This window comes from Bos mutus, chromosome 14 (genome assembly GCF_027580195.1).
Source record: "Bos mutus isolate GX-2022 chromosome 14, NWIPB_WYAK_1.1, whole genome shotgun sequence".
NCBI lineage: Eukaryota > Metazoa > Chordata > Mammalia > Artiodactyla > Bovidae > Bos > Bos mutus.
In genome coordinates this window covers 27,174,211-27,188,170 of record NC_091630.1, presented here as the reverse complement: position 1 = coordinate 27,188,170, position 13,960 = coordinate 27,174,211, and the positions used below count along the sequence as shown (strand labels likewise).

The 13,960-nt window shown below is 41.4% G+C and overlaps 1 protein-coding gene across 1 annotated transcript in view; it reads right to left on the bottom strand.

Moving 5' to 3' along the window:
* Nucleotides 1-272: 272 nt before the first annotated feature.
* PKHD1L1 (PKHD1 like 1) overlaps nucleotides 273-13,960 on the bottom strand; it is a 184,318-nt gene continuing 170,630 nt past the window's right edge. The window contains exons 75-78 of the mRNA XM_014480419.2: nucleotides 13,422-13,568; nucleotides 12,907-13,060; nucleotides 10,149-10,390; nucleotides 273-1,987 (exon numbers count right to left, since the gene is read on the bottom strand). Coding sequence (XP_014335905.2) covers nucleotides 10,149-10,390; nucleotides 12,907-13,060; nucleotides 13,422-13,568 — 543 coding nt within the window. The 3' untranslated portion in view covers nucleotides 273-1,987. The remainder of the gene's footprint in view (nucleotides 1,988-10,148; nucleotides 10,391-12,906; nucleotides 13,061-13,421; nucleotides 13,569-13,960) is intronic.

Genomic DNA, 13,960 nt, shown 5'->3' with positions numbered 1-13,960 from the left:
CCAGCACCCTAACGTCTCTCTCTCGTGTACCATGTTACACTTCTGTGTATTGTATATCACCTTTTCTGCTACTATTTCCCCAACTACCTTGCAGACTCCTGGAAGGTGAAGACACAATCTTATTTTTTGTAGTCTTCTCACTAGAATGCCTGTTATTGAGTAAATGTATACAAAGTAAATATATACAAAGATACCTGGATTTATTACATGGTAACATTCAGAAAACTAAGATCATGGCATCTGGTCCCATCACTTCATGGGAAATAGATGGGGAAACAGTGGAAACAGTGTCAGACTTTATTTTTCTGGGCTCCATAATCACTGCAGATGGTGATGGCGGCCATGAAATTAAAAGACACTTACTCCTTGGAAGGAAAGTTATGACCAACCTAGACAGCATATTCAAAAGCAGAGACATTACTTTGCCAACAAAGGTCCGTCTAGTCAAGGCTATGGTTTTTCCTGTGGTCATGTATGGATGTGAGAGTTGGACTGTGAGGAAAGCTGAGCACTGAAGAATTGATGTTTTTGAACTGTGGTGTTGGAGAAGACTCTTGAGAGTCCCATGGACTGCAAGGAGATCCAACCAGTCCATTCTAAAGGAGATCAGTCCTGGGTGTTCTTTGGAAGGACAGATGCTAAAGCTGAAACTCCAGTACTTTGGCCACCTCATGCGAAGAGTTGACTCATTGGAAAAGACCCTGATGCTGGGAGGGATTGGGGGCAGGAAGAGAAGGGGACGACAGAGGATGAGATGGCTGGATGGCATCACCGACTCGATGGAAGTGAGTTTGAGTGAAATCCGGGAGTTGGTGATGGACAGGGAGGCCTGGTGTGCTGCAATTTATGGGGATGCAAAAAGTTGGACATGATCGAGTGACTGAACTGAACTGAACTGAATAACTTTTCATGATTTAGCAAGATTAAACTTTTCATGTTTAGCAAGATTAACAATGACCTGGGGCGAGTATTCTAGGGAGCGGTATCCTGTAGAAAGAGCTCTGAGACTTGCTGCATTCTCCCAGCTGTTCCATATGCTTCCTGAGTGTCACTTGCTGGAAGGTGACTTGTGAATGTCACTTCTCCTTGCTTGCGACATGGCCACAAAGCCTTGATTAGAGTTATTCTTCTAAATTGAGCATTTCCTTTAGACTTTTCTGAGTAGAAAGTGTAATTTTTATAGTATGAGAGCTTTTGGTTAACTTAGCCATGGTAATTTGTGGCTTTTTTGCACTCTCTAATTTTATCTCTTGAAAATAAGTATCTCTTTCGGTATAATCTTGGGTTGCAGGAGGTCACACTCTTCATAGTGACAGTTTTGAGTGGGAAGAAGGGGATAGCAGAGGAGTTTGGATTTGTTCAAACAAAGGACAGCAGGAAAGCTCTTCTTAGAAGACTGACCAGGGGTGGCAGACTCAGAAATCTAGGATAATCTAGAATTCCTGGCATTTCTGTGGATTCGAAAAATATCAACTTTGACTGAAAAAAAAAAAAAAGGTTTAAAACAATCTCATTTCTCCAAAATCCTTAGAAATTAAAATGGCTTAGATCATCAGAAATTATAGCCTTATGAGGATAGAGAAAAACAGATCCCCTGGTACAATATAAAAATTCAGAATGCTTTCAATCTAATCTAGAGAAATTGAGTCAAAACTAGACAGCTCTTTCAACTCTTTAAAGGATTTTATGATCTGTTGGGACAGCAACTTGGAGGTGGTATATCTACTTACAAATCAAATATTTCTAAAAGTTTTTAAAATGAAATAACATACGAACACAAAGAAGCAAAAGAAATTTGTATTTTGAGGAAGTCTGATTTTTGTGATTAAAGCTAAGTAATACATTTTATATATTGTAAAAATATTTTTAGCATATTTTCTTGAAAACATTAGACTTTTTATTGATGTGCAACACAACAGTTCCTAAATATGCAGTTTCTATGTTTGTGTTTCCAACCTGTTCTTCAGAATAGCACTTCAGTTGCTTCCTGAAAAGTAAAAACAATACAAACATTTTTTAAGAACATATAGTGTAATTTTAAAATATGTTTAATTAATTTTAACTTTCTTACTGTTTCATGGAATGGTTAATAAGACAAAAATCACTATTTCAGAGTTTACCAATTTAAGTTGCTCTTGTGCGGAACTGTGGAGAGAGAACAGTGGTCCTTATATATTGTAGTTTTCACATTCAAGTTTTCTTATTTTATTTAGTATAATTTTGCCGGGGTCCAGCCCCGGTTAGATCCAGGGATTCCCTCGGGAGGACGGCATTGGCGACTGAGAGAAATAGAGAAGGAGATAAGGAAAGAATTTTGCAGTTAAGAAAACAGAGGAGAGAAAAGAGGCTGATATTCCTTGGTTTATGCAGAAAGCCAATAAAGCCCCAGCATGGGACTTGCTCTGTTCATGTAGGCTGCAGGCGCCCCCTCAAATAGCTGAAGATGCCCCACCTTAGGCACCTTCTCGAGTGGGTCTTAGAAGCCCAGGCAGGAAAGTGAACACAGAAGGCCCCTGTGCTCCAGGGAATCAGCCTGAAAAGGAAAATGAAAGAGAAAGAATGACATGGGGAGACCAAGCTTGATGAGCATGGCCCACACTTTATTTTCCAAAGTAGTTTTTATACCTTAAGTTGTGCATAGAGGATAATGGGGGGGTGGGGGTGGGGCGGGGGTAGAGTCATGCAAGGTCAGCAGTCCTTCATCCTTATCGAAGCCAGGCTTTCTTTCTGCAAACTTATCATACGCAAAAGCTTTAGGTGATTTACATCATCTTCTGGCCAGGAGGCCTGTTAACATTTTATGACCCTTTCTTCAGAAAACTTATTTTTCTCTAAAGGTGATTATTCTAAAGTCAGGCGCCACCCTCTGAAAGCATTAGATAAAGTTGCATTCCTATAGGGCTAAAGTGTGGTGGGCTATAACAAGAAAAGAATTAATTCAAGGGTCCAAGGTTACTAACATTAAAGCTACTACTTACATTTCTATATACCAACTGTATTAATCAATATACTCCCAGGGACACAATAGGTAAGGGATATGGAAACTTGGCAGCAAGCATTAGCTCAACAAAGAAATCCTCTACTAGTTCTATTCTAACAATTTTAACTCTCTGAGAAGCTCTGCATTGTTAGAATATCTTAAGCTTCCTGTGCCTCTTGTGGTTGGGAGGCTGTGAACAATCACATGTGTAGCTGCAGGAGTCTGAACAAACCTGTCAGGCAAGCTAGAAAGTCATCAGAAGGGTTTGAATTGAAACACACCTATTATGTCCAGGAGACTTATTAACTAGGGTTTTAAGTTGATTTTCTTACAGAGAAAGGTGGTTGGGAATAGCCCCCCGTTAATGTCAGAAGAGTTGGTGAAAGTCGTGAAATAGTAAAACAGACAGATTTTGGTTTTGGGGTAGATGCTCAGGCAGGTCCAGGGGGGCCCCTTGAGTTCTGATTCACCTTTGCATGTCAGATCTCTCCGCATGACCTTTGTCATGGGTGGGAACTCCCATGCTGGCTCCCAGCATAATTTCAGGACTCTCTTAAAACTAAAATATTGTTAATCCAGAATGCAAAGTTATTAAAAAAGAAAAACAGAATTTCATCAACTGTTGCTATGAGCTGAATATGTGAGTGTGTGCTGTGTCTGACTCTTTGCAATCCCATGGACTGTGGCCCGCCAGGCTCCACCGTCCATGGAATTTTCCAGGCAAGAATACTGGAGTGCGTGGCCATTTGCTCGTCTAGGGGATTTTCCCCACCCAGGAATTGAACCCACCCAGGAATCTCTTAAGTCTCCTGCACTGGCAGGCAGATTCTTTACCAATAGTGCCACCTGGGAAACCCCATCTGAATGGGAAAGAAAGTGAAAGTCACTCAGTCATGTGTCTGACTCTTTGCTATCCCATGAACTATACAGTCCATGGAATTCTCCAGGCCAGAATACTGGAGTGGGTAACCTTTCCCTTCTCCAGGGGATCTTCCCAACTCAGGGATGGAACCCAGGTCTCCTGCACTGCAGGTGGAATCTTTACCAGCTGAGCCACCAGGGAAGCCCCACCTCAAATTTATGTTTTAAAATCTAATGTCCAATGTGATGGTATTAGGGATAGGGCTTTTGATAGGTGCTTAGGTCTTGAGGGCAGAGCCTCCATGAATGCGAAGAGACTCCACAGAATTCCCCAGCCCCTTCGACCACATAAAGATACAGTGGAAGTCTGTGACCCAGAAGAGGGCCCTAATTTGACCATGCTGGCACCCTGATCTCAGACTTCTGGCCTCCAGAATTGTGAGAAATAAATTTCTGTTGTTCTTAAGCCATTCAATCTTTGGTATTTTGTTATAGCAGCCTGAAAGGACGAAGACAGTGTTTAAGTCTTCTCATGTCTTGATTGAAGAATTATGGATTATTTAGTAGCAAAGGGGAGGCTGCTAACTTTTTATCTGCGAAAAAAGTCCTAAAAAACACCATGAACAATATCATTTACCAATGACTTGAAAGTAGGATTTTATGAATTTTGTAAAATTCCAAAGTTGTAGATACAAGTAGGGAGGAAGTCAATGAAGATAATTAGGAAAAAAATCCGTTTAATGAAGAAACACAAAATGTACAGATATAATAATACTGTACAAATATAATAATAATAAGCAGTATTTATACTTTATATTTTAATGCTTCTTGGAAGAAAGAAATGAACTTAAACAGTACCTATCACATGATTCTAAAACAGACAGCAAGTTTACTCTTACTAGAATTCTAGGGACAAGAAAACTGGCATTAAAATACAATAACTTGTGTGCTGCTGTTTACCTTTGATCCTTCAGCTCCAAACCCATCCTCTCTATTATCTATAAGAGGCAGGGCTGGGACTTTTCAAATTGTGCTTCTCCCTTGACAGCTGGTTTCTAATTAGTTTCTACCAGGAGGAGGGAAGAACGGATTATTTCTTCTTGAAGCCCCAGGCTCCAGTTGTTCTGCCACTCTCCCAGAAAGCTAGCCTTATTGTTTCCCTTCATCCTGACTTTTTTTTTTTTTAAATTTTAAATTTAGTCTTGGCTTTTAGTACTGAAATACTTTATTCTCCTTCTAAATTATTCAGTTCAATTCAGTTCAGTCATTCAGTCATGTCTGACTCTTTGCAACTCCATGGACTGCAGCATGCCAGGCCCCCCTGTCCATCACCAACTCCCGGAGTTTACTCAAACTCATGTCCATTGAGTTGGTGATGCCATCCAATCATCTCAATCTCTGTCGTCCCCTTCTCCCAACTTCAATCTTTCCCAGCATCAGGGTCTTTTCAGTTGAGTCAGTTCTTTGCATCAGGTGGCCAAAGTATTGGACTATCAGCTTCAGCATCAGTCCTTCCAGTGAATATTCAGGACTGATTTCCTTTAGCATGGACTGGTTGGATCTCCTTGTAGTCCAAGGGACTCTCAAGAGTCTTCTCCAACACCACAGATAAAAAGCATCAATTCTTTGGCACTCAGCTTTCTTTATAGTCCAACTCTCACCTCCATACATGATTACTGGAAAAACCATAGCTTTCACTAGACGTACCTTTGTTGGCAAAGTAATGCCTCTGCTTTTTAATATGCTGTCTCGGTTCATCATAACTTCCAAGGAGCAAGCGTCTTTTAATTTCATGGCTGCAATCACCATTTGCAGTGACTTTGGAGACCAAAAAAATAAAGTCTGTCACTGTTTCCACTGTTTCCCCATCTATTTCCCATGAAGTGATGGGACCAGATGCCATGATCTTCGTTTTCTGAATGTTCAGCTTTAAGCCAACATTTTCCTCTCCTCTTTCACTTTCATCAAGAGGCTCTTTAGTTTTTCTTCGCTTTCTGCCATAAGGGTGGTGTCATCTGCATATCTGAGGTTATTGATATTTCTCCCGGCAATCTTGGTTCCAGCCTGTGGTTCATCCATCCCAGCGTTTCTCATGATGTACTCTGCATAGAAGTTAAATAAGCAGGGTGACAAAATACAGCCTAGACGTACTCCTTTTCCTATTTGGAACCAGTCTGTTGTTCCATGTCCAGTTCTAACTGTTGCTTCTTGACCTGCATACAGATTTCTCAGGAGGCAAGTCAAGTGGTCTAGTATTCCCATCTCTTAAAGAATTTTCCACAGTTTGTTGTGATCCACACAATCAAAGGCTCTGGCATAGTCAATAAAGCAGAAATAGATGTTTTTCTGGAACTCTCTTGCTTTTTCGATGATCCAACAGATGTTGGTAATTTGATCTCTGGTTCTTCTGTCTTCTAAATCCAGCTTGAACATCTGAAAGTTCAAGGCTCATGTACTGTTGAAGCCTGGCTTGGAGAATTTTGAGCATTACTTTGCTAGCAGGTGAGATAAATGCAATGTGCCATAGTTTGAGCATTCTTTGGCATTGCCCTTCTTTGGGATTGGAATGAAAACTGACCTTTTCCAGTCCTGTGGTCACTGCTGAGTTTTCCAAATTTGCTGGCTTGTTGGGTGCAGCACTTTCACAGCATCATCTTTTAGGATTTGAAATAGTTCAACTGGAATTCCATCACTACCACTAGCTTTGTTCATAGTGATGCTTTGTAAGGCCCACTTGACTTCGCATTCCAGGATGTCTGGCTCTAGGTGAGTGATCACACCATCGTGATTATCTGGGTCATGAAGATTTTTTTTTTTGTACAGTTAGTCTGTGTATTCTTGCCACCTCTTCTTAATATCTTCTGCTTCTGTTAGGTCCATACCATTTCTGTCCTTTATTGAGCCCATCTTTGCATGAAATATTCCCTTGGTATCTCTAATTTTCTTGAAGAGATCTCTAGTCTTTCCCATTTTATTGTTTTCCTCTATTTCTTTGATTGTTCACTGAGGAAGGCTTTCTAATCTCTCCCTGCTGTTCTTTGGAACTCTGCATTCAAATGGGTATATCTTTTCTTTTCTCCTTTGCCTTCGTGTTTCTTCTTTTCACAGCTATTTGTAAGGCCTCCTCGGACAACCATTTTGCCTTTTCACATTTCTTTTTCTTGGGTGTGGTCTTGATCCCTGCTCTTGTACAATATCACAAACCTCTGTCCATAGTTCTTCAGGCACTCTGTCTATCAGATCTAATCCCTTGAATCTATTTCTCACCTCCACTGTATAATCATAAGGAATTTGATTTAGGTCATACCTGAATGGTCTAATGGTTTTCCCCACTTTCTTCAATTTAAGCCTGAATTTGCCAATAAGGAGATCATGATCCGAGCCACAGTCAGCTTGAGATTTTGTTTTTGCTGACTGTATAGAGCTTCTCCATCTTTGGCTGCAAACAATATAATCAATCTGACTTAGGTATTGACCATCTGGTGATGTCCATGTGTAGAGTCTTCTCTTGTGTTGTTGGAAGAGGGTGTTTGCTATGACCAGTGCGTTCTCTTGGCAAAACTCTGTTAGTTTTTGACCTGCTTCATTCTGTACTCCAAGGCCAAATTTGCCTGTTACTTCAGGTATTTCTTGACTTCCTATTTTTGCATTCCAATCCCCTATAATGGAAAGGACATCTTTTTTGGGCATTAGTCCTAGAAGGTCTTGTAGGTCTTCATAGAACTGTTCAGCTTCTTCAGCATTACTGGTCGGGGCATAGGCTCCAATTACTATGATATTGAATGGTTTGCCTTGGAAACAAACAGAGATCATTCTGTTGTTTTTGATACTGCATCCAAATACTGCATTTCGGTCTCTTTTGTTGACTATGATGGCTACTCCATTTCTTCTAAGGAATTCTTGCCCACGGTAGTAAATATAATGGTAATCTGAGTTAAATTCACCCATTCCAGTCCATTTGAGTTCACTGATTCCTAAAATGTTGATGTTCACTCTTGCCATCTCTTGTTTGACCATGTCCAATTTGCCTTGATTCATGGACCTAACATTCCAGGTTCCTGTGCAATATTGCTCTTACAGCATCAGACTTCTATCACCAGTCACATCAACAACTGGGTGTTGTGTTTGCTCTGGCTCTGTCTCTTCATTCTTTCTGGAGTCATTTCTCCACTGATCTCCAGTAGCATATTGGGCACCTACTGACCTGGGGAGTTCCTCTTTCAGTGTCCTCTCTTTTTGTTTTTTCATACTGTTCATGGGGTTCTCAAGGCAAGAATACTGAAGTGGTTTGCCATTCCCTTCTCCAGTGGACCAAGTTTTTTCAGAACTCTCCACCATGACCCATCCATCTTGGATGGCCCTACATGGCACGGCTGGAGTTTCCTTGAGTTAGACAAGGCTGTTGGTTAGTTTTCTGTGATTGAGGTTTTCAGTCTGTCTGCCCTCTGATGGAGAAGGATAAGAGGCTTATGGAAGCTTCCTGATGGGAGAGACTGACTGAGGAAACTAAGTCTTGTTCTGATGGGCGGGGCCAGGCTCAGTAAATTTTTAATCCAATTTTCTGTTGATGGGTGGGGCTGTGTTCCCTTCCTTTTATTTGACTTGGGGCCAAACTATGAGGGAGGTAATGAAGATAATGAAGACCTCCTTCAAAAGGTCCCATGCATGCACTGCTACACTCAGTGCCCCCAGCCCTGCAGCAGGCCACTGCCAACCCACGCCTCTGTTGGAGACTCCTGCACATTCCCCAGGCAAGTCCGGGTCAGTCTCTTGTGGGGTCACTGCTCCTTTCTCTTGGGACGTGGTAGGCACAAGGTTCTGTTTGCATCCTCTAAGAGTCTGTTTCCCCAGTTCTGTGTAAGTTCTGGCGGCTCTATGGTGGGGTTAACGAGACCTCTTCCAAGAGGGCTTATGCCATACCCATGTCTGCTGCATCCAGAGCCCCTGCCCCAGGTGCAGTCCACTGCAGACCTGTACCTCCACAGGAGACGCACGAACACCATTTTGTCTCAGTCTCTGTGAGGTCTCTGGGTCCTGGTGTGCACAAGGTTTGTTTGAACCCTCTGAGCCTCTCTGACCAGTAGGGGGTTTGATTCAAAACACGATTTCGTTCCTCCTACCAACTTGCTGGGGATTCTCTGCCCTTGGACGTGGGGTATCTCCTCACAAATTTATGGCAACGTGTGGCCACAGAGAATGGTTTAGGAATGGGCATGTGACCCAAGCTGAGTCAATGACAATAATTTTGGGACTTTTTCTGGAAGTGTTGGGCAAGAGGTTTGTTCTTTCTGCATTAGCTGCATTAGAATGTAAACATGAAGATGCTGGTGGTATTTGTACATGAGGGTTGGGGTGGATGATGCAGAAAGAGAGTCTGGGAATGAATCTATCACTGAGGAGAATGGAGCAGAGAGACAGAGACTCAGGCTCTGGATGATGTCATTTGAGTCTTTGGTTCTTGCTCTGCCAGAAATCAGATTACTTCTGAGTGTCTCAGTTAAGCGAGTTCACTTTATTGTCCAAACCAACTGGAGCTGAGCTTTTGCACCTTGAAAGAATACTGACGTAACCTGAACTTCTCACTCCCCACATTCTTATACCCCATCATACAATGGAATAACATTTCCACAGGGTGGTATTTTGTCTTTACATTTGAAGCTATCACTTCCTTGGACAGCAAGGAGATCAAACCAGTCAATCCTAAAGGAAATCAACCCTGAATATCCACTGGAGGGACTGATGCTGAAGCTAAAGCTCCAATACTTTGGCCACCTGATGCGAAAAGTTGACTCATCGGAAAAGACCCTGATGCTTGGAAAGATTGAGGGCAGGAGGAGAAGGGGGCAACAGAGTGTGAGATGGTTGGATGGCATCATGGACACAACAGACACGAGTTTCTGCAGTCCATGGGGTGGCAAAGAGTTGGACATGACTGAGCAGCTGAACCACAATAACAAGTATTACTAATTAAGGAGAACAAAGAAGGAAAGAAAAGTGTATGTCTCAGTTTTGAGTACCAAATTCAATTCACTAGCTGTATCAACAGAGGATGAGGTGGTTAGATGGAATCATGGACACAACAGACACGAGTTTCAGCAAACTCCAGGAGATGGTGAAGGACAGGGAAGCCTGGGGTGCAACCGTCCATGGGGTCACCAAGAGTCAGACACAACTGAGCAGCTGAACAATAACGTCCTTAATGGCCGAGACTCTTTGTGACCATAGTGGTGCCATGCTGCGGTCTTTCTTCAGTAAACATTTTCTGATACTTTAGTACGTGGAGACAAACAGCATGTACCGTGCTTACCTAGAGTACGTTCAATGTCAAAACTGCAGTCATAAATACTTCCAAGAGCAACACTCTTCCCACCAGACAGCTTATCACTGTAGTCACTATCTGGGCAGCTGTACCCAAAGTGGACGCTTTGCTGTTGCTGCTGCCACTGCTGCTACTGCCCGGGCTGGAGACAGACTGCGAAGCCAGGCCGAGAGGCTGGGACTCCACCCGAACGAACTCATCCAGGATAAATTCAATCTTAAAATTTTTTCCTTGGGGGAAAAAATAAGCAGTGTTTGACTTCCTTTGATTATCTGTTTGTTGTCATACACTTCCAACTGGGTTTTCATCAACTTACAAATACTGTATAACCCCTAATGAAGTACTTTTGGAAACTGAGTCAAATGAACTGAAGTATAAACAATGGTAGAGAGGGTCTCAGAGTCAGAAGTGTTCTATTTGCCATAGTTAACTTCCCTGGTGGCTCAGATGGTCAGGAATCCACCTGCAGTGCAGGAAACCCAGGTTCAATCTCTGGGTCAGGAAAATCCCCTGGAGAAAGGATTGGCTACCCACTCTAGTATTCCTGCCTGGAGAATTCCATGGACAGAGGAGCCTGGTGGGCTACAGTCCATGGAGTCACAAAGAGTCAGACAGAACTGAGCGATTAACACTTTCACTTCTATCTGCTCATCAGCTATGGACAGGAGGACTCTGGATAGATTTTCCTTCTGGTCCGTCAATACCTACTTCTTAGGGGTTCTCTCCTAGTGCCCAGGACTGGCTGTTAGAAACAAAGGACAGTATGGAAGAGAGCTGAGGGTGCTGAGCCTTGTCTGATCATTGTACACTTGACCAAGGAGCAATGGAAAGACACTTTATCACTTTTCTTGCATATGCTTTGTTGTTTGTACAGTTTTACACTGGTTAATCTACAAACTGGCTAACCGATCTAAAAATCATGAAGAGATGACTATATTTGACCTTCCTTACTGTACACAAGCAGGGAACTGAAAGCCTACACTTACGGGAAAAAAGAAAGCAAGAAATAGGGAAGAAAGGAGGAAGGGAGGGAGGGAGGAAGAGAATTAGAAACAACAGATAGACATTCCAAGGGAAGCTTTGAACTCTAAAGGAGAATTTACTGGATAAAAGGAGAGCACTATTTTGTTATCATGAAAAGCGTCAAAATCTACATTATTGCTTCAGCACTCTAGTGATCCCAGTTACTTTGGAACACTGCCTTTGAAAGTCATAGTATGAAGACCTTGATCCTCAGGTTGGGTCTCTGCCACTGGGCACCTTCCCAGGGAGGTGGGCAACCTTCTTTCAGAGGGGGTTCTTGTCAAGTGCCTCATAGCTCATCATTTAGGCTGACTGTTAGAGCTTATAGGACACTGCAGGCTCTTGCCCCAGGGCACAATGTTGAACTCACTGCCACTGGATTTCCATAAAACTCTAGGTTGAGATATTGCTGCCCAGTAGGAAGATCAAGTTTCTCTCTTTTGGAATGATATTAGCTTTTGATATTTAGGTCTTATGAAAAAAAAAAAATCCAGATTATTGTTAGAATTTCTTTAACTTATCTTACTCTTTATTTTGGTTTTTTTAAAGAGAATTTATTTTTGGCTGTGTTGGGTTTTCATTGCTGTGCTGAGCAGGGGCAACTCTCTAATTGCAGTGCAAGGGTTTCTCATTGTGGTGGCTTCTCTTGTTGCAGAGCATGGGCTCTAAAGCTTAGGCTCAACAGTTGTGGTACACAGGCTTAGTTGTTTTGTGGCATGTGAAATCTTCCCGGATCAGGGATCAAACCCATCTCCTGCACGGGCACATGGATTCTTTACCACTGAGCCACCAGGAAAGCCCTATTGTGGCTTTTATTCTGACTTTTAGTATGTGTGTGTTTGAAATAATATTGGTGAGGAGAGTGAGGGCTGAGATAAAACTTTTTCAGGAGTTAGGGCTTATAAAGGTCCTAAATGAGCCCTGGGTTGAGGTAAACGGAGTAATGCTGGTCTGTGTCCAGCACAGCGAGTCTATTTCCTTCCTTTTGACATTGATTCATCTATCATCACTAGAGACCTACTTTTTGGATGTATCATTTTTGCCACGGTAGAAAGGCTTTTACCAGTTGAAGCTATGCCATCAGTCCACATGGAAATAATATAAGAAACCTCACTGTGGGAGTTGTGACTATATTTACGCTAACCATGTTGAAGAGCTCATGAGTATACTTCATGAGAACTCACAGGAGACATCTGTTCTGGTCTCAGAGCAAATTGTAATTCATCAGAGCGACTGTTTTATCTTTAGAGAGCTATGAATCATGAAAACACTCGTGTTTTCTCCTTCGCATTGGCTTATAGAAAGACTAGAACCCACTTTCCAGCCCAACTCTGAACTCCAGCATGGGCCATTAAAATTACCTGATACTATCTTACCCTTTCTTTTCTTGAACTGAAAACTCTATATATTAAATTTTCTTACTATACATGTAATATGTAATTTTTACATAGATGATTTAGAAAAATTACACATGGATAAGGAAGAAAATATGAATCATGATATAATTTTGATTTACATCCTCAAATTACCTGTTTTAATTCCCTTAATTGCTTATTTTATTTTTCACCTTATTTTGCATATTAGATATATTTTTGTAAGCTAGACATTCTGATTTCTATAATTTATTGACCAGAGTAGTATAGACCACTTTGTTCATTAAAAGGAAATTATAATTATCCTTATTTATGGGTATACATGTGAGGATCAAAAATAGTACACTCACCTGTTCTAAGAAGAGTAAGATCTGTGTAGTTGGCCCAACAGCTGCTAAACGGAATTGTTGTATTCCCACTAAGTCCACTGATTTGGTTATTATTGGAGTCCTTTAGTACGGCCTTCAAAGCCAGTGCAGTAATCCCAACTGATACACAATTACCCTAAAGAAAAAAAAGAGTAGAGAATTACAACAATTGGCCTGTTACCATGCTTTTTTTTTTTTCCTAAAAAAAAAAAAAAGATATATAGAACATTATCTTTGTCAATGTCTCATTTCAAATTTTAAATCTACAGAAGCTCCTTTTCCTACACAAAGAGTTCAAATAACAAGCTGTGGAGCAAGTTCACAGAGAAGGCACATTTTTAAAACATAAAAGACGACATTCATAGATAACAGTCCAACATTGAAGAGGCAGTGCCATTCCCAGGTTGTCAGTGTACCAGGATTAGTGAAGTTGGATCACCCTCCAGAACTGATAACTTCATTCTTCCACTTAAATAAATCTCTGAGTTATAACTTACATCAGCATCTTCTGCCTTTACTGAAGGCTGTTGAGAAAATGGCTGTCCCAGCTGTGTGGCCACCGGCTGAGTGACCACTGAGAGCGAAGTCACAAGGGCTACATGATGAACAGGAAATGAAAGCCTTCCAACCGGCTGGGCAGCCACCTGTGAATGGTCACGAGCGACAGAGTGGTGATCACGTGATCAACTACATTCAGTAGCAAACTCGTCTTGGCCAGGCTAAGTGTTTAACGTTCTTTGTTAAAAGTATGTTCAAGGCGTGAAGTCAATATTATTACAATATTTCCTCTAGAGCATATTCATGAAGCACTGTTGTAAATAAGCAAAGCAAAGCATATTTTACACCAATAAATACTTTTTTAGAAGATACACTCCTTTTTCAACTACTTTATGATTTTGGCAATACTTAAAAAAAATAGGCAACAATTAGAAAGACATGCTCTCTAAATTACTGTACTGAAATAGAAGAACAGTTAAAATAAGAAAGAAGCAATGTTTTAAATAGCAAAATGCATCTTTCTAGTTGCATTTTCTTA